We start from the raw sequence: 21,328 nt of genomic DNA, 5'->3' as shown, positions 1-21,328 counted from the left end.
TATTAAATAATAGCTATTTCACTTTTGAATATAATATAATATCACATGCGGCGATTTGTTTCATCTTTAAAAGTACCTAATAAATTACCCAACGAATTTTATCTTCTAGTAATTCAACTATTTCGTCACGATAATTAGATGTACTTTGACGATCGACCGCGTGTGAATCCGCGAAGGCGATTGAGTCCACTTAATCTGATTCTAACATCTTTATAAGCGGCTTAAATGGAGCGAGATGATTGGTATCGATTTATCTATTCACTCACCACCAAATAGCTCGAAGCGTTGCTCCCCGTCGACTCCCTTTTTCTCTGCGAAGAATAATCCCTCTGCAGTAGAGACGTCATCGTTCGGACGTACGTCTAACGTACATATGTGCAGGAAGACACGCGAGGAGAAGAGAAGAATTTTTTATGAAGAAATACGCGGTAAAATGAGAGAAGAAAAGAAACGTGAAGGAAAATGTCATCCGATTTTTTTCGTTTTCTTTTTTTTCTTTTTTTTTTGTCTTCATACATTCGCGCTGTTAACCGCGATTTCTCACTTTCGTCACTACTCGTATCATTTTCTTCTCATTCCTATTCTTTAGTTTCTCACTATATCGAATCCCCGTATCTTCAAGCTGTTTCTACAACACTGATTTCGATGCGGGAATACGAAGATCGGCTGCCCGTATCGTCGGTGATCTGAAAGTACATACAAAAACAATGGTCATCAATTATATTATTTTCCACAGCCAGTATAAAAAGCCCAGTTTTCCAGGCACGTTACGCATGTGCGGTACATCATATATATATATACATATATGCAATGGTACGCCATGTATCGATTACAAGTACGAGCTAATGCGTTAATCTGTCGGGGACAGCTGTGTTTTGGGGAAAACGCGATAAGCAGAGTTGTAGCCTGCAGCCTGGTAAAGTAAGGCATTTACGTATACATGTGTACATTTATGCATATATACATATGTAATACGTGTAGAGCTTATCGCTGTCACGGCTAAACAATGGAAGGTTAATATTCACAGTCGACTTGTCGTTTATTATTTTGCTATCGCGGCACGCGCCGTTCGAGAAAGAAAGGAATACCCGCTATCTAATGTATTGTATCAATGCAGGCCGAACTATGATTCAGCAATCGCGTGGCGTGCAAAGAAAGACCTTTGGAAAACATCGATTTTTAGATAACTCTACGATAAATCCGTGGAATAATCCGAGATAATTATTCAGGTCGTACGATTATATTCACAAATTTGAGTCGTAATGTAATTAGGTGAATTTAAATTTTCATTTTTTTTTAAACATTATAGTCTTTCGCGAGCTTCTTCTTGTATTGAGGAATTGTAGAATTTCACAATGAATAGATGATTTTTAATCCACGATGTAAAAATTTTCCTCTCCTACAGCAAGTATGTCACATTTTCTCATATCTTCTAAGCTTTATTCTTTTCTACATTAAGACACTGAAGTCGGACAAGGATAAACAGAGGTTTTTGTTACATATTCTTCAGATATATGTGTAATTTTTTTTCTCTCACTACCGTATCTCGTACTATATTTACTTGTACTAACTTAAACTATAGCATTAATTTTACATTGTTGGAACAATCAATTAATTCTAATCCCTTGTTCAACTGAAACAAAATTTAGCGAATACGTACAGATTACATGATGCAATAACAGAAAATGTAGTATTTTCAACGATAATCACATCAACGATACTTGAACCTTTTTCGTAACGACACGAATATTTTTTTAGTAACTATTGCACTCATACACGTGTCGTGAAAACGTGGTTAAACGATGATTTTCGTTTCACCGTTTCGTCACGTCGCGTCAGCGTAACTATCTTCAACATCGTTTTATCGGCGTGTAAATGTAAGATATCCGTGACCAGTGCAGGTAACGTACGATTCAGCGGCGTGGGAATCAAGGATATTCGAAGATTGAATTCTTCTCATGACGTACGACGCGGCGAACAGGTATACGATAACACAACACGAATCTTACGCCGTCACAAGGTATATACGCGTTAACAAAGCCTCGAGGCGAACGGCGGATGAAATAGGATAGAATGGAGATAAATAGCGGTTCAGAAGGTGTCTCACGATCGAATACCTGGATCGAAGGAGTGGTAATAATACCCACAAAGGCACACAAGCAGCGTTTAAACATCGGATACGAATGGACCACGCGGCCGTTACGGCGTAACGGAGAGGAAGAACTTCGAGTCATGAATTATTTGGCAACACAGCGAGACCAGCGAAACGGAACTGTAACACAAATGGAAAACACAACTTCTTTTTCCTTTTTTTGTGTTGTTGTTTTTTTTTTTTTTTTCCTTTTTTTGTCGTTCTCTTCTTCTTTTCCTTAACGCTGATCAACCGCGACTCAAACTCGCATAGCACGCATCACAAAATCATATCGAACCGACACCGGCTTCGTTGAAACGTACACCTACGAAGCTTCTAGCTTATACGCAATTCCACTCATTCGCTCTCTCCCTCTCACTTCCTCCCGTGACTTGAAAGACAAACAGGAAGTTACGTGCCGTTATCGTCTTCTTCTTAGTTAACCAGAATACGAACCGAGAACAACGAGCTGCGCATGTTTCCCGCGGAATTCGTAATCTCGAAATTGAAAGATCGCGCGATTTGTACATGTACGTTAGATATGCGGCACCGAGGCGCCTAGGCGGGATAATAATTTTACTTTTCAAATCTGTACGGTGTAATTGATCGATCTATTTCCTTTTGTACACCTATACACGTATAATTGTACCTATACAGGCGTGTATACACCTAAAAATCCATTCCGTTTTCATCGGAAGTTATAAATATCTGCCAAAAGATTAAATTCAATGAATACCACGCGACAGGGGATGAAAATCACCCTCGGCCGGCTGCGAGCCTGGATTTATGACTTTGCGCGGCTCATCGAAAATTCATATAATACGCGAAGCTATGTGGCTTTTCCAAAATACGTATAATATGTATGTATTATCGATATATAGGACAACGCCTCGCGCTAATCGGATAATTAGTATTCAGCAGGGCTGAGAGGAACAATATTCCTCTCGTTCGCTATTCCGCAGATCGCTAACTCTGTACCTACGTAGGTATAAGGGGGGGAATACACCGTACATGTAGCTACGTATATCGCACGCCTAGCATACCGATGGCAGGGAAGTTCGGCTCTCGAGTTACACAACAAATTTACGTTAGACTCGATTAAAATCAAACCCGTTGCACGTGTTCCGCGCTTGATTACTTAATTACAATATGACGTCACTGTAGCGCGATTCGTCTCACGAGTGACAGTCGCGTTTAATCTTGACAAGCTGCAAAGATCTTTCGAGATACGACTCGAGAAAGATTTGCGAATCTAGGTATAATCCATACATAACCGTTACACGCGGAAAGAGCGCGCGTAGAGAGAGAGAGAACGGAAATTGACGTGAGAAAAAAAGGGATTGTCAAAAGATTTGAAAAGCAATTATACCGACGAGGCAATTCTACTACCGCAGTCCGTATATAAGTTAACGTCAAGATAAGCTCGGAAAGTATTCGATTATCGAGGCAATAAAACGCTCGACCCAAACAAAATTCAAACAATCATATACATATATATTTATATGTGTATATACAGACACACACACGGCGCGACTTTATCTATCATCTCGCGACTTGGCCGCGGGGTTAAATTTGTCTTTGATTTTTCGTCGTTATACGCACGTGTATGTGGAGCTGTACGTTAGAGCCACACACAATTAATTAAGATAAGAACTAATTTATGTCCTTTCCACTTTGACGCTTTTCTAGGCTTCTTGTACACACAGGCTTTCTCTTATTTTCCCCTATAAATAGATAATCGCGAATCCGTGTAACTGAGATAAAAAAAAAAGTCTCGTTCCAATTCACTTCTTACCAAAGGTACACAACACAGCCATTCGGCATGTACAAATACACAGGTACGTGTTCACTTCGTATACAAGCCCTTACAGATTTTCGAGGGCCAACCTTTATTCATCGAATCGAGTATAACTGTTTTCTTTTTTCACTTCTTTCTAATTAACCGCGAGATCTTTCATTCAGGCGAAGAAATTAACGACCGACTTGTTTCGACATTTCCACCTTTTTTTTTTTTTATTTTTGTTATTATTTTTTTTTATTTTTCTCGTCTTCCAGTATAGAAATATCCTCGCACAGAGTTTTAATTCATTCGGTATTCACATCGCGTGTTTTCGCCACCGGCGGTTATCACGAAAGAATAAGAGATAGAAGTAGAGAGAGAATAAGGAATATACATGATACAGAAAAGAATTATTATTCCTCAAGGCAAAACTATCCGTCGATCGCGGTTGTGAGCTGCACAAGCAGGATGCAAAGGTATGTATGTATTTATGTGCATTATCGTATAGCTGGTCGGATAGATAATGAACGACTTCCGGCCGAGCGAGTATTTAAAATTAACAGCTGCGTGACAGCGAATTATCTCAATTTCTTCCCGTAATAAATCGCCGACGGTACCGAATTAAGCTCGGATATCTTCGAACATGTGCGAGACGCCCGCAGGAGCTAAAAACGTGATCGAGGAATCGATGATCATTGAGATCCTCCTCCTCTGCTGTTCTCTCTCGCATTGCAATAAGCGAGGGAAATTTTTTATTTTTGTTTTTTTCTACGCCCTTAAAGACGCGTGCTTGTGGGGAAAAAAGCGGGGTGAAAAGGGAGCGAAAGGACGAAATAGCGCATGGGTCGAATGGCCGCAACGCGGAAAGAAAGTCCACGGGAAAAAGGGGAAAAGAAATCTCAGACTTTCTGCGACTCTCGACTAGACAGCAGCAGCAGCAGCAGCAGCGAACCGTTGTCATAATTTTATCTTGTCACTTCCGAAAATTGTACGTTTCTTCCGCAAAAATTATTACACCAATTTGCTATTTTCACGCTTCTTGTGTGCCGCGCGACGGGTGCGGTCGCGAAAATATTTCCACGATACCATCAACCGGAAAATGAAGTGCCCTCTTCTCTCTTTTCGCGTGGAAATAAAATCCCTGAAAATACCCTCGTATGTGCTTGCGTTTCTATACATATATGTAGTATACACACACACACACACACACACACACACACACACACACACACTTACGCACCGTATCTATACGTGCACGTATGAGCTTGAGGCCGGAATGAGATCATAAGCTGGTTGTCCTCTCTAACGAAGTTCAACGTCTCTCTGTACGACTCTTGCAAATTCCCCAATTATATCGTTGTTATATATTCCTCAAGACGAAGATAGAGAGCGAGAGAGAAAGAGAAAGAGAGAGATTTAGTTATGCAACGTAAATGACGTCAATGTATTTCTTGCCCCCCTTTTTATTTCCCAGATTTAAACGGGCAGAAGCAGCATAGAATAATTCGCCACAAGGATCGACTTAATTTCGGTAATTATATACATATATATATATACAATATCGTGTAATTGAATTTGCTTGATATTTCGTGATTCCAGTTTTTTACTGCTCAAATACCCTTTTCCCATTCCCCTATATTTCTCAATTGCCGAGTGAAGAATTAATGATTAAAAAAGAGGTCTCTTACTACCGCAGATTCGTGGCTGCAGTCGCAAAAAAGCTGATTGATTCATTATAGTTCATATACGCGAGAAATGTGAGATGCGAGTGTGTAGATATGCATGTAAAAAGTGTTTCGATTAATTCGTTGTAAGAAAATTCGAGTGGATGCAACAAATTGACGGGTACCGACGACTATCCGAAGGCAGAGCTCGCGCTCGCGCGCGTGTTTATGTGTGTGTCTATTTGTTTTCTTCTTTTTCTAGAAACCACATAAATTAGCATACGAATTTTCCGGCGAGCGTGTTGGAAAATTTTCGAGATGGCAGAGGGCCCCCGCCGAGTTGCGAAGGGTCGAGCGAATTAGCATGCCCGGAAACTTCAGACCTTTTCATTTGCATATTACTCAAGCATCGAGGATGTACCAACGCAATTACGGGTCCATGCAGCGTGAGTCACGTGCAGCGTGTTGATATTTGTGTGCGAGTCGAGTTATTGTAAAGCGGACGTGTGTAAGGAGCGAGGAAGAGAGATAGAGAGAGAGAGAGAGTGAGAAGCAGATTCTTTTTTCAACACAATTTCTCTCTACTTATATGTATATACTACAACATAAGTGGGTATAAGATTTCGTGCATACAATTTTCAAGATTCTCCGTAAAACAGCGGCGGCCGAAATGACGCCAATGTCGCGAATTTCTGCAATATACCCAGTATGAAAATAGAAATGCGTAAACCTGCATGCACGAGAAATTATCAGACGGTCGACAAACTCGACGAGAGAAGAAACGAGAAGAAGAAGAACCATTGAACCGAGGCTAAATTGACTTAAACTCGTACAAAATTGAGACCCGCATCCTTCTTCCCTCGTATTCGTCCATCCAACAACCATCCTTAACACCGAGCCTTGAGGCAGCATCTTCAAGGGGCCCCTATTACTGTTCGCATCGCTCACTGCCTCACTGTCCTCTCTACTGCTATCTTTACTACTTGGGAATATTGCCACGCGATGCTTTTCATCGAGGCTATTTGCTGCGCCCACCAGCTTTGCGATTAGCCATTCGCGAATACGTCGACTGGATGTAGGCGAGGTTTGGTTAGGATAGGTCAAGACAACCGGCTTCGAGATGCCTCCGACAAATTGGGAAAACAGTCTTACAGTCACACTTGCATGGGTTATTTTCTGGAAAAACTTCGTTTTTGAACTGATCGCGACCAAACGTCAACGATATTAATTTACATTTAGTGTATTTTACAAAGTATGAAATCATGCGTGTGGCCCCCTCTTTTCTGATCTAGTAATCATCGTAGATAAAAGACGCTTTAAGCTTTCACATGATACCAAAAAAATAAGGTTTCTTCGTCAACCCGTATTATTGTAAAAGAAAGTTTTATTTCAGACTTTAAACTGTAAACATGCGTTGCCATTAAACCATTTTTTCCCCACCTTTTAATTTCGCTGCCTGTTAATTGGCTTGATTAGCTCACGAACCTGTTTATTTTCTCTGTAACGTCTAGATCGTTACAGTATAATAATTCATCCTCGGTAATTGATAATTTTTTTCAAGACAACGATATGATAATTTGTTTAATTCTCTCCAACCGTGATTAACTTAATGGTGGAAAGAATTTTTTGGGAACGGATGATACAACGGTTGAAATGACGAAGCATCGAAGCCGCGACGCCGTTTGAGAGCTTTTGTAAAAGTCTGGAAGCCGACTAAACTGCAGCGCAAAGTTTAAAGTACAGGTAAGAACTCGAAGGGTCCTACGGTCACGACTCTGACCTCGTTAAACGGCAGCCTCAAATCCTGCAATATTATATATATATATAATATATATATACATAGTCAGACAAAGATCTAACTTTTAAATTGGGTTCCACCGGTCAATATTTGTACAAATTGAAAAGTTCCCGGCAACGGTTCGGCGGATCGCAGGATAAAAAAAGGTCGAGTATGAGAATAAAAATTTTCTCGACTGTTCGAAGTTATGCTCCGAGGCCAATTGATCACAACGATTTTCGGCAGCTCTCCCGGTAATTTTTTCATCTCTCCGTCTCACCGATCAGGCGTTCGTCCAGGCATCGCCTCGTCGGAATATCTTTATGTCCCGAGTACAGGAAGTGATTGAAACGTCAAACGAAATAAAACGAGGCGCAAAGAAAGCACACAGCTCTGCTGATCATTCAAGATTCGTCGGGAAAAAAGTACCTGCACCTTGGTGCGCGTCAAGTAGAAAAAGAAAAAGTATCGAAGGCAGCGCTTCCTTTCATCTTCAGCAGCTGATTCAAAAGCCGGATAAGGCGATAATCGTGATTAGCGCAGGTACACACTCTGATCAGTGTGATGTGTACAGTGAATACAATACTTTCGTCGTCTCTGTTCCTTGATTTGTTAGTTTCGTTACACAGGCCTCTTTTTTTTATTTTTTATTTTTTTATTAGCTCGTTACGATAAATCGGCGGCTCTGACTCAAGTTGAATAACATATATATATACGCATGTATTCTACACAGGAATTTGACGACGCTGACGCGATCGGTGCCGGCATTTTTCAAATACTCATCAGGAATTCCTCCGACGCACGACTGCAGGCATACTGCGTACATCATCCACCTTCGGAGGAACGAACTTCTACTCATAGAAACAGATTCTTACCTTTACCGAATTTTCGCATGGTACATTTGTTCGGACTGTTTAATATAACACCAAAAAACAAAGAGGAAAAAAAACTTATCTAGATAATTAACTCGCCCAAAATATTCGAGTGTGCGGTAATTTTATTTTTTTTTTTCCAGACAACCACAGCAAGACTTTATAACAAATCTTTTCCAAATTTCATAAACAAAAAAATCATAATTCTCTCATTCGCATAAATAATAAACTAACTTTATACACAATGATACGTATAACATAGATTGCACCGAATGAATTTACGATTTATCGATTAACATATATACGAACTTGTAATTTAGCCGTGGATAAAAGTCTTTCGTGATAGCTAAAATATGAATACTCCAGGAATCAGTCGCGAAAGTAAGGAATGCAGAAATAAGACAAGGACTGCAAAATTAAGGAAACTCGTCATATTCCGTGATCGACTCATCGCATTCGTAATTTCGTATAATTTCGTTGTTTCGTTTATAGAATAAATCGGTGAGTGAACGCCTAGAATATGAGTAGGATCGATCGCTGCAGTAGCAAAATCTTTGGACCTCCTCCGCACAAAATGGAATATGGGAAAACCAGTTATCCGTTTCGCGAAGAGCAGCAGGCGGAATTCCTGTTTCCCGTACGATTCTGACCTGCTGTATTATATCGTCCTCTCGTCGAACGATTCTGTGCGGTACTTTTTCCTCAAGATAAAAGCGTCACCGGTATAAGATTAACCATTGTGTAAATATGCACTCACACGATCCTATTCCGTATATCCTGCCGATGTACTATACGTACACCCACACACACACACATATTTGCAAAATAAAAAGAAGAACCGAAAGTTGTCGATTAACCAAGAACGGTATAACCACTCAAATTTTTATCAGGGTCAGATCCCGAGTCACGATCATGCCAGACGAAGTTAACATCCTACGACGAAAACAGATTGGGATGTACAAATTTTGAGTTCACTTTCGATGGTTCCCTCATTTCGATGAATATACGTCGAGTGCAGACGTACGAGTGTAACGTACACGTGAGTGTGTAAATTGCGCGCTCATCCCAAGAATTTCTAATCGATTAGAGCGAGTAAAATCGTCGAGATATATTACTAGTAACTGTATAATCTTATACCGTCGGTGTGGAACGACTTTCAGAAGCGGGTATATTGTGAATAGAATTTCCGCCTCGCACGCGGCACGTCGCGTCGGCAGTCTCGTTAATGAAATTCAGAATGAATTTTTCCCACGTATGTGTATAATTACTCGATACAAGTATACACACGTTTATGTATATATATATATATATATATATATATATATATATATATAAACTAACCGGAAGATATTACAGCAGAATCCCTGGAAGAGGTCCGTTGACTATACTCTTGTACAAACTTGGACTCGTTCTTACAGGTTTCCTTGGAGCATTGTATCTTTCGGTGTTACTGAACAAGCAAACACAATCGCTAAGACGGAACACGTGCAAAGAAGAAGAAGAAGAAGAAGAAGAAGAAGAAGAAGAAGAAGAAGAAAAGACGTTCAATTCCTCACACCGCAAGACTATAGAGAATAAACGAGACGTCGCAGTTTCAGCCTGCACATGCAACCTTGTGAAAAGCGCACGTTAAACAGTTTTGTGTCATTGCCTTGATCGACACGACGTGATGATTGAATTAAATTCGAGATAAATTCATGGCATAAAGGTCGGTATAGTTTATATAAGATATCTATACGTACGTATACATATATCCAGATTCCTGGACATGCCAGTGACGTGATTATCTAGTCATGGTTTATCTTTTTCTTTTTCTCTTTCTACTTCTGTTCCCGGTGCGTCATGGACACGAGAAAAATCATCAAGAATGGATGATACAGTATAACAATAATAATAAACATAAATAGCAATAAAATTTACCGTGATCATACGTATGCCCAAAAATTTCCTAATTCGATGGAAACTGTCTATGAGTCAATCAGAGATATACGTGGGTAACATATCCTTGTAAGACACTTCTAAGAATAACAATAACAATTATAGCTTCGCGAAAAGTTTCATATACACGTCCCGAACATACAGTGTTAAAAACCTAATTGCGTTCTTTTACTTCGCGGTGTGCAATAATTTTGCAATACATCCAATATGCCTGGCGATAACTTTCTCTTTACGCACGATTCAACGTTGAAAAGAAAAATGCATAAATATTAGTTTTAACTACCTCCACCACTATAATATAACAAGAGTATAACCGACGGATTAAAAGTGAGGTAATCAAGTAGAAAAAGAAAAATAAAACAAATAATAGTAATTCCTTCAACCTCGAAAACGGGAATTGTTTTTTTTTCAAATGAGAAAACTTAGGAGCGAACGTTTTCCCATCGCGAATAGAATATAACCTGCTAACGTGTCTCTGACTCGATTTGCATTCAAAGGTGAAAATTTGCTCGAAATTGCAGAAGTTACGAGCCGGCAGGCGTTGAGCGATTAAACATTTATAGCTCGTACGCAAACATGAAACAAGTACGAAGCACACGGTGTCGCTGACGATGAGTGCAGCTTACCCATAGCACGCGGTATTCCCAAGCAAGCCAATTCTGGTGGGAGAATTTGATGAAAGTTGGCATCCAAATTTCAACTCTCTGCAATCCCGGCACTGTTGCACAAGATAAATTCCAAAAAGTCACTGTACGAGGAGAGACTTGCACACCGACTCACTCACTTTAAAACGAGAACCTTCGCATCGCTACTCGACTGAAGTTAGACTCGCGGCAAATTTCAACTGACAAAGTGTCTGCGATTAATACGCGTATACTTCGTCGAGAGACACGTGAATCAGCGGGCCTGCGGATCGGCGCCAATATCCGAGGAACCGCGGCGAAAGGTTCATCTTCCTAGTGAAAACAGCGGGCAGATATTTAGAAGTATCGAGGAAGCCGGCGCGACGCGGTCGCCAACTAAATTCAAACTAAAGTGTAGCTAACAGGAGTTGCTAGTAGGTACTACCACCACTACTACTGCTATTACTACTACTACTACTACTACTACTACTACCACTACTACCACTGCTGCTGCTACCACCGCTAGCCGGAGGAGTCGAGAAGGCAATCGGTGTGACGATGCGTACGTAGACGAAAGCCTCTCTACTCTTCTCTTTTCGTCTCAACGTTCGAAGCTAACCGGAACTTTAGCATATACTAAACTCTTGGCGGTTATCGTGTAATCGTCATGTCAGCCGCGTTCCGTTTTCTTTGGTAGTTGCTGTTACCGGTGCTGGTGCTGTCTGATAGTACAGTGATTCACCCTAGTAAAATATACAATCTGTAACGCACCCTGCCCAAAGCTTGGGAGAAAAAGAAAAGAGAAGAATTAACGAAAGGGAGAAATAAAAGAACCCAACAAGTTGTAAAAACCGTTTATTAAAATATACAATATATCTGAGACGGGGCTAAAAAAGCGAGACGAAAAAAGATGGAGGAGGGGAAAAAATTAATTGCGGTTACGCGTGGAAAATAAACGTCGTTCGAATTATCGTTTTTTTTTTTTTTTTGGTGTTTTTTTTCTCAAACATTTTCTTCTCAACTTTGACGCTATATGCGCGGTTTATTACACGTTTAACAGATTGTTTAACTCGTTGAGAATTTATATTACAATATTTTTTAGCGATGTTCTTTTTGCGTTATCCGGTGAATATACAGTCAAGGAGTCGAGGTATCGCGATACCCATACAAACCTGCATCTACTGTTTATCAAATTGCCGCAGAAGTGCAGAATGACGTATGTATTAAAATATATATGTATACGCGTGCGGCGTGCGTCTTAACGTACCACGTGTTTGAACTGCGTGAAAACGATGAAAGATTTACCTAACGATGGTGTTAGAATTGGGGAGCATCTAAGGGATCGGTCGGGACTCTGAACGACGACGGCCGCAGCCGATACTTAAGAAATGGAATTTATGGAAGATCTTTTTTTCCCTTATTCGACTTTCTTGTCAGCCGAACGGCTGGATTAAATATACGTAGGCATCTCTAGGTACGTGTAACTCGCGCTTAGCTTTAGATTTACAGACTAGAAAGACAGACTTTTGCAGCTGATTTCCTATGATCTTGCCGATAGAGGGAGAGAATGAAAGAAGGAAAGAAAGAGAGAAAGATGAAAAGGAACGAGACCTCGCGTCAAGTATAAGTATACAAAGTGTCGACTCTTGAGGACGAAGTTATACGCTGGGCGGGCGAGTTTTAAGTGGTGGAAAATAAATTTCTTTCGGAGGATGTTTGATTATGCGAGAAATTTCTTCGTAGTCATTGATTACGCTGACGGTTGTTTTTTTTTCACCTTTTTTCAGCAAGGAAAGATCAATTTTTTATTTCCGAAAAATATACGAAATATTCTACTGTATGCATACTTGAGTTGAAATTTGTTATATATTTTTGTCTTTCTCAAAGATGATTTACGAATGATTGTTCCACGGTCAAATTCTTCCAAGGCCACGTACACCTTTTGCCCTTAATTGAAAAACGGAAAATCAGGATTTACCAGATTCACGGAAAAGCCGCGGTGAAATGACAGCTAAACAGAAAACAGAAACCCCCAGAAATGTTCACTTTTTTACACGTATACATTTCGGGCTAAAAATATAATCGAATTGTACAAGTATATATGCGTGTATTACGGAAGCGCAGCTCGTGGCTGAAACCAGTTTCCTGTATAAAAGTAGCTTAAATTTTATAGACGAAAAAACCGCAACGCGACTAACGTTGGATAGACCAAAAATTTCATGTTCCTGCAATTTTTAGAGCTGAATAAAAATAAAAGGAGTGAAATTAAATTAAGAGAATTTTCGCAACCCGAATGGCGAATTTATATTCAAGGTCTGCGATTCCATTTGAAATAATTTAAACAAGAATAAAATTCTACCCTCCATGGGATATCAAAAGTATTAAGAAATTTCATTGTCATATCTTTCCGGGCGTACAAAAAGCGCGGTGTGATATTGCTCGTGTATTTTCATATCAAGATTATAATGTAATCAAGTTCCGTTGCCGTGTTATACAACAAAACGACACCGATTACCTGACATTAGGTATAACTAGTCCGGCACGCAGTCGAAAAAGTAACAGAGGATCGAGTAAAACATTATGCGCAATATTATAATGTCGTATAAACAGGAATCGATCCAACGCATAAAACAACACCACGATACATGATCCTGCAACCCTTCGAAGCATTCGCGTCATTCCCGCGTTGATAAACCAGCGGCGCAACAGCTTTAATAGAGTTTTGGGCACGAACCAAGGCGAGCTTTAAATAAAACCTGATTAACATCTGAAAGGGGCCGCTTGTTAATTCGTAATTGGGTACTCGTTTCCGGGTAAAAGTACAGTACTTTAGGTGTAGGTGCATTGCCGGGTGCCAGGTCACCTCTTCTACTCCAGTCCGGCAGGGAAGTCGGCCCTTTGGAGCCCGACTAAAAGGGGCAAATTAATCGTAATTATTGTTACTCAACTCCGTTCCATGCTTCGGACAAAACATCTACCTCAAACGCGGCAAGAGCCCGTCTCACCCTGCGGAAGGAAGTTAGTTACTGCTTCGTGTGATTTTCGTACACCGAATGACTAATCGATAATAATAACGATAATGACGATTACGACGAAGATGACGATAATAATAATGATATTGATAATGATAATGATAATGACAATGAAAACAACAACAATAATAATATCCGACCGTAGATACTTGGTCCATCTAACGGTCAATTAATTATTTAAAGAATAAAATGGATAGTTAATCGCTCGATAATCGCGTGGATAATTAGACGGAGCGATGTCTGTTATATTCTGCTTGTATTACGATACGTGTCGTTAATTGTAATATAGTGTAATAATTAATGAAAGCGTGTAATACGGCTACGGTGTACGTACAGGCATATTTTATTCAAAGGTTACAATGTTCTCATGCCTCGCGGTGGCGCAGTGCTGCCCGCTTACCGTAATATGTAGTCACAATTGTTTGTATATTACGCCGAGTATAAGATACGTATGGATGCGTGTATGTATGTATATTGCCTGCGATGCATTGCGGGATTGTCGAGAAAAGAAACCGGTTAATATAGGTAGGCAAGTGTCTGCGCTATTCGCGCATCACGAAACAGACGTTAAAATCCGCTGGCTTGTATTTTATTGCACTATTTCTCCAACGAAACATCTGCCGTAAACAAATTTTTCAGCTGAGCTCGGTAGTAAGAAAAAAAAAATTGAATATACATGTGTATATATATATATATATATATATATATATGTATTGTGCAATCATTATAATGTAAAAGGATGATAAACCTATGATTAGGCAATAAATACATTGTTCCATCTAAATTTTAATTTTTCGGTGAAACGATGGTAGAAAAACGAGCAATATTTCTGCAGACGTAGTCGACATATAACGCGGTGGTGTCTACCGATTAAAATATGCGAGTTTTATAAACGATTCTTGAATGTTTCGTGTCATCGCCAATTTGTTTGAAAACTTTTTCAAATCTACCGTACGTCCCATAAATCGTTAAGCACGACGAAAGGGCAAACCAATGAGGGAAATCCGCAGTATAATAATGTGCGGAATAGTAGAAGGGGGGCAAGAATTACGTTCGGTTTATCTGTGAATCATGGTATGCGAGTGGGTGTCGCATTCGCGCGTATACATTAAATCATAATAATTACACGTACGACGAGGAATTTCGGTGCAGTCCGAGCCGGAACGGCGAGTCCTATAATAAATACGGCAGGGCGTCCCGAAGAAGAAGAAGAAGAAGAAGAAGAAGAAGAAGAAGAAGAAGAAGAAGAAGAAGAAGAAGAAGAAGAAGAAGAAGAAGAAGCAGCAGCAGCAGCGGCAGCAACAGTGGGGGGAAAAATTAATCGGCAAGGAAAAAATGCAATTATCGACATTTCGCAAAAGTGCTCCTTGAACTAATGGGCGGCTCGGAGGAGAAGAAAAATAAGAAGAAGAAGGAGCAGGAGGAGGAGAGGGAGGAGAAGAAGAAGGAGAGGAAGAACTCGGGAACCGAGGAAGCTCAACGAACACGAGATAGGAAGACGAGGGGTTCCGGCCAGATGCTCCTCCGGAGGGTGTTCCTTGCCCCCCTTCTATACCCAACCGGCCAACCTCCTTCGCCGTCTCGACTCACTCCTCATCTCCTCATCTCCTTCGGGATGTATCTCCGTCTCTCTTCCCTCCCACCCCCTCCCCATGATACAAGGGTTTGACATTAGCACGGAGTGGCGGTCGTACTTGGGACGATGCTGCTGCTGCGAAGGAGGAGGAGGAGACAAGGAAAGAAGGAAAGACGAAACAAAGGAACAACGCAGTAAAGTACAACTAAGGTCGAGTCCTAATCAATAACATTTATTTCCAGAACTCAGTCCGTATACGTCGCGGAAGGTCGTAAATTTCAATGTTTTCTTATTTTATGATCTAAACGAGGAGAATCATTTTCATTTTGCTAATTATTTATTTTTTTTTGTTTTTTTATACCAATTTAGAAGATAGCCTTAGATATGTCTAACAACGCGAATAGCTCGGAAATGAAGAAAAAAAAAAAACTACAAACGAAGAGGATTAAGAGAGACAAGAAAGAGAGAACAAGGAAAAAAAAAATTAAAAATTGTAAAAAAGAGTCGAATAAATCGGAGCAGGGATTAGTTTGGTGCGATTGGCAATTAAGACTAGTGATTCCGGGGAGCTTTCAACTCTTCTCCCTCCACCCCGCGCTATATCCTACAGTTACCAATTTCACCGGCTCTCCGTACAACAAAAAAAGGTTCAATTCCGAACCGCCTCGCATCCCTTTTATGGTTAACAATCCTGTTTTCCCGCACAAAGTTACGGGAATTACTTTGGTTTTCGGGGAAGGCATATACATGTATACGTATACGTATAAGGGAGTACGGAGTGGCGACAAGGGCGAAAACTTTGAACGGTGAAATCAACCGAAAGTGCCAAAGGGGTTGGTGTGCGTTAGTGGATGTGAAATGACAGTTGAGGTCCAAAGAGCAGGTTCAAAATTATCCAGGAGTATTTCGCACCCCGTTTATCAACCCTCTCTCCTTCTCTCTCTCTCCCTCTTCTTCTCGAACTCTGTCCCTCCGTCTGCAGAACCATCCTACTTATACTTCTGCAGCACTGAGAGAAATTCACAGACTCGCGTCTCCCACCCTTTTATATTAAAATTGAAAAAATGTCTCGCGAAACACGCGGCAACGGTCTGAATCGGCTCCTCCTCGTGATTAATGCTTAAATAAAATATCGTATACGCGGTTTGCACAACAATATTACACTCGAGAAAAATTGCATAGCATATTTTTCGAGATTTTCTAAACCTACACAATGCGGTTAATTCAATAATTCGAAAAAAAATCAAACGCATGCGTAAGAAATTGAAAAACATTTGATGTATGGAACTTGTAATTATTCGTAAAGTTTCGAGTAGGTTGATCAAAAATTTATTCATGCACACTCCTCCCCGAATGCAGATACCCCTACCCTACCTTATTGGTACACACCACGACTGCACACGTGGGTGTATTGTTACAAGTTCACCATAAAACGTGCAATTGAATTACTTAATACAAACGTGCCCAGAATTACAATTTGCTACGTATGTGCCTATATGCTTTTTGCTGTCGTTGAATAGGTATTGTATTAACCGACGGTAAACATCAATTACGTCTAATTCAGATACGCGTAATGTCACTGATTCTCCTCTCATCGTAATACCTCAGATTGCGTAAACGGCGTGCTTCTCTTCCTGCATCGGTAATTGGGTGTTGGAATTGAAATTACACGTGTCAAAGTACCGGGCTCACCTGAAAATCTTCCACTACCGTACAATTTGAAACGTTCCACTGGCGAGTCGGAAAACTATAAAACGGGACTGTCTGGATCCTTCGCAAGTACTTAAAACGTACATTTTCCACAGCGAGTCTCAAGCCTCGCGTTTGCTCTTATTATACAGTTCTTTGTAAAATTCAGACTCGCGTAAGAACCTGCGACGTCGCTTAAATCGCGACGACGCGACTTACATACGGAGCAAAAGCGTGATATTTGACGCAGAGAAAGAGAGAGAGGGAGAGTGAGAGAGAGAGGGAGAGGAACAAGTATACCGTGTTTTAGGTACAAAGCACAAAGTAAAATATGAAAGCTTTTGTTCTTGTACTGACGCTAGTCCTCGCTTCTCACTTCGTCGATGTCGAAAGTGTAGGTAGAGAATACAGTAAAGCCTTGCATCGTACATCAATATATTATAATAGCGGCGCCAAGTCGGACGAAAGAAAAGAAAAAAGGAACCATAGCAAAATATGACAAAAAAGAAATGGAAATTATTAAAAAAGGCGGAACAAAAATTCAACCAAGCACATCACGCGATTTTTAATACAGTGACAAAAATGATCACGATATAGGTGAAACGAATTTGTGCTCTAAAGCAACGTTTAAAACTTTAATCAACGTAGTGAAAATTGGTCGCGCTACGAAGCTTTGTTTCGTTTGTTTAAATTTAATTTTACAAGCCAATGTATAAAAGCAATATCACGATAATTTGGGATATAATTACAGTCATGATACTAGATACGTAACTAAAAGACAATAATACGGTAGTGATAATAATGGGGGGGATAGAATAAAGCTTGTGACAACTCATCATCGCATCATCATTCTTAATTAATGAATTGTTTATTGTTTCAAGAGGATGACCGTGGCACAGATTAAGAATGCCTTGAAAGGGGTGAGGAAAGCGTGCGTCGCTAAAGTAGGAGTTAGCACAGGTGACACTTTATACTTTGCACATAATTCTATTCAATATGCGATGCTAATTGAAATGATCATCGTTATCGGGGTATCATTGACACGGTATAAGGATCGTCATTCATGAATCGAAACCAAGACAATTCGTTTTCATTTTTCAGATCTAATCGACGACACGCATAAGGGCGTGTTTGCCGAGGATAGAGCATTGATGTGCTATTTATTGTGCTGTATGGGCATGATGAAGACGGTGAGACACGTTCGTTAAGTTAACACAACCACTCACAGATACCAAAATCTAGTCTTTTGGATAAATAGCCGCTGATAAGCCATGAAAAATTTAATTTTGCCGCGTGTCAAATTTTCTACACAACTATGATAGGTTAATTCTAGATAACTACCAAGAGTTAATGGTTAGTCATTTTGGATGGGACTGTAATTTGCTGCTAATTAGTCGTTAATAATCAGCTGTAGTCTTAATTCGTTGACACCCGTTTTCGAAAAAATTCTTATCCTTCGAAATCCGAGACTTATTCGCGATATTGTTTTTCTTAATTCACATGTAAGTCGAAAATTTTTGACAGTAATTTAAAAACTTGGAGCTCCGTTGCGGCGAAAAAAAATGTAAAATATCTAATTGTCATGAACATTCAACGCCAGACATTCAAATTCAATCTGTTGGATGTATTATTATTTTTTTGATAATTCGTATACCTTTGTGAGGTCTTCGGGGAATGAAATTTTGCATATCATGTAGAATACAATTTCTTGCCTGTTTGAAATTCCATTATTACTATTACTATGGTGAGGATAAAAATATAGAAAGATCGAAACGTGGAACGAACACAATATCGAATTTTCGAAGAGGCGAAAATTTTATTTGTAGAATTTATAAAATGTAGAAGGTCAAAGTATGGAGAATTCAAATAATAGAATAGTCAGAACATAGAATTACAAAACGTAGAATCGTCAGTATGAGTCTCGATAATATAGAATCGTATACAGATTCTAGATTTTGCCGTTCTCTGTTCTGACCTTTTTATATTTCATCTTTCTATATTTTTAACTCTCTATAGTTGGACTTCGTAAATTTTGAAGATTCTACAAATTAGATTACGGCGTCATTCGAAATCTGATATTTTGGTCCTACCATCAATCGGCTATTCTTGTCTTTAACCCGCACCCCTATTGTTACAATCATTATTCGACACTTATTACCACGCAGGTGAAAAATGGTAGATACAGCAGCGCCGCCGCTGCAGCCCAAGTAGAAGCCTTACTCCCGATAGAATTAATCGACCGAGCAAAAGTCGTGAGCATCGACTGTGCGGCGCAAAGTATGTGCACCTATGTAACCCATTCGATATCTCGTATAGTTTAAAATATAGTTAATTAATCCTGCGGTAAGAAAACATTGACTAATCTAACGCAGCGATTATATTCAGCGTAAAATTGTTACATGGATATTTTGCTATTTTCCACATTATTTTAATTCATTTATTCATTTATTTATTTATCTTCAACCCCGAAGTGACGAGTGAGGACGATTGCGAGGCAGCATGGCAATTCGCTAAATGTGGTTTCGAAATGGACAAAGAGGTTTGTGACTACCGTGTTCGAATTTTATACAAACGGGGTTTCCCGCGATCTATTTTTTTTTTAAATTTTTTTATTCTTTTCGATCTCCTTCTCTTTAGCATGGATATTTATTGAACGATGGATCATGCGTGAAATTTATTCGCATAGACATTCGTGTTTTTTGTACATCGATTAAATCTTCCGAGTTTACGTTATTTATCGCAAACTATACGCTTTATTCTGTTTTCAGGTATACTTTTTCCCGTGACGTGCCTAAAAATGCGTCAATACGTCGCCGACCGAGCGAAGAGCATAGCATCGATCTAATTGTAAGGCGCTGTAGTTATTTTGCAAGACGATGAAGTAACGCGCTACGGAACATACGATGTATTATACGTTATGATTTTACGTTATACGTATATAAGTTGTTTTATAGCCCATCTTTATACCTATAAGTAATGAGATTGTGAATAAATAATTTAAAATTATAAGCAACACTGTATTATATTGTGTAACGAATCGATGTAAAAAATTTACGTAAATCAAAGTAACTAAACGATAGAAATAAATTATTTTTCGAATAATCGATTTTCAAAATCTGTTCCATTTCGAAAATAAATTCTTGAATGGCAACTGGTGATTTTTGTACATTTGAGATACAATTAAATGATGTACGAACAAGTAAACGAAAAACATTAATTCCACTCTAAATTACTTGTATTATAATGATTCTGTTCTTATAACAAACATCGTACACGCGTGACGTCTAGAATTAATCAATCGCAATCACCCGCTGGCTATATAATTTTTCTTCAATTATATTTCTTCGTATTAATGACGGTCAAGGTACGAATCCAAATTATCGAGATAGGTCAGATATTAAATGTATATAATAACATTACCGTCGCCATAAATGTCTAGAGAAAGAGAGAGAGTCACGATCAGATGATCGCGATGCTTGAAATTTATAGTAGGTCGATTGTCTATTGTTTTTTCCTGCATGGTGGATACGAAATACGTTCGCTATCTGTCTGTACGAGCCTTCAAGTAGGCGCTGTAATACGATATAGATACGACCGAAGATGGCTTAGAATATAATACAATCGCGAAGCTTTGGTGGGTACAGATTATCTCCATTATCTAACCTACAAGCTTAGGTATGTACATTTATATATACAGGCTGTTCAAGTACCATCGAGATGAATTTCTTGAAGGGAATTCCATTCATAGCTACATATTATACGGGATATTATGCACGTAATATCTGTATTACGACGTTTTGAATAATTTTGAAATTAGTAAAAAAATATATATTTGAAAGAGTACATTTTTTGTCCCGCCAAAACAAGAAGTACGTACCTATAATTATCGTCAAAATCAAACTGGACGATGAGGAAAGTTTTAGAAAAATATTCTTACGTACCGTTATTGGATAGCAAAAAAAATTGTTGCCGCACTAAAAATGGCCGTGAAACAGGCGGTCGTTCTTTTTCTTGCTGCGTGTACGAGCACCGGAAGTTGAATGCAAAGAGCTAGAATTGAGGCAGTTGTCGTCGTCGAGTGGCCGCGACAAAGAGAAAAAGTTGCCGTGAGAACTTGGGAACCAAGTTGGGATAAAACGCGGAATGAATCTCAAGCCTCGTTAACTTGAAAGTACAAAAATCGTGGACGGGCTCGTATACATGAGACTGGCTGACAACGAGTTGAAAACCTGATGGGTTTATACGA

At 39.5% G+C, this 21,328-nt stretch overlaps 2 protein-coding genes across 9 annotated transcripts in view; one reads left to right on the top strand and one right to left on the bottom strand.

The window, feature by feature from the left end:
- LOC124185069 (protein sprint) overlaps positions 1-21,328 on the bottom strand; it is a 101,077-nt gene that overhangs the window by 69,309 nt on the left and 10,440 nt on the right. For 4 of the 6 annotated variants that reach the window (XM_046575421.1, XM_046575423.1, XM_046575422.1 and 1 more), the window contains exon 2: positions 267-686. In XM_046575421.1, the coding sequence (XP_046431377.1) occupies positions 267-347 (81 nt within the window). In that variant the 5' untranslated portion in view covers positions 348-686. Of the gene's footprint in view, positions 1-266; positions 687-10,788; positions 10,894-21,328 lie in introns of those variants that run through there. The other 2 variants (XM_046575429.1, XM_046575428.1) reach the window with 2 other exon arrangements.
- Positions 17,165-20,184, top strand: LOC124185074 (general odorant-binding protein 72-like). Of its 3 annotated transcripts, none has more exons than XM_046575449.1 (6): positions 17,165-17,392; positions 17,964-18,042; positions 18,184-18,272; positions 19,248-19,359; positions 19,554-19,621; positions 19,851-20,184. In XM_046575449.1, the coding sequence occupies exons 2-6, from the start codon at positions 17,967-17,969 to the stop codon at positions 19,866-19,868; spliced, it is 363 nt and encodes a 120-aa protein (XP_046431405.1). In that variant the 5' UTR covers positions 17,165-17,392; positions 17,964-17,966; the 3' UTR covers positions 19,869-20,184. The 3 variants fall into 3 exon arrangements, with proteins under 3 accessions (XP_046431405.1, XP_046431404.1, XP_046431403.1); XM_046575448.1 differs by having other exon boundaries at positions 17,165-17,480; XM_046575447.1 differs by having other exon boundaries at positions 17,166-17,476.

The sequence above is a fragment of the Neodiprion fabricii genome, chromosome 6 (genome assembly GCF_021155785.1).
Source record: "Neodiprion fabricii isolate iyNeoFabr1 chromosome 6, iyNeoFabr1.1, whole genome shotgun sequence".
Classification (NCBI taxonomy): domain Eukaryota; kingdom Metazoa; phylum Arthropoda; class Insecta; order Hymenoptera; family Diprionidae; genus Neodiprion; species Neodiprion fabricii.
This window is presented reverse-complemented; position numbering and strand designations above follow the sequence as displayed.

Coding starts and splice junctions, on each gene's coding strand:
- LOC124185074 (XM_046575447.1), top strand. CDS start 17,414: ATGAAAGCTTTTGTTCTTGTACTGACGCTAGTCCTCGCTTCTCACTTC. Junction 18,043..18,183: donor TAAAGTAGGAGTTAGCACAG/GTGACACTTTAT, acceptor TTCATTTTTCAG/ATCTAATCGACGACACGCAT. Junction 18,273..19,247: donor GTATGGGCATGATGAAGACG/GTGAGACACGTT, acceptor ATTACCACGCAG/GTGAAAAATGGTAGATACAG.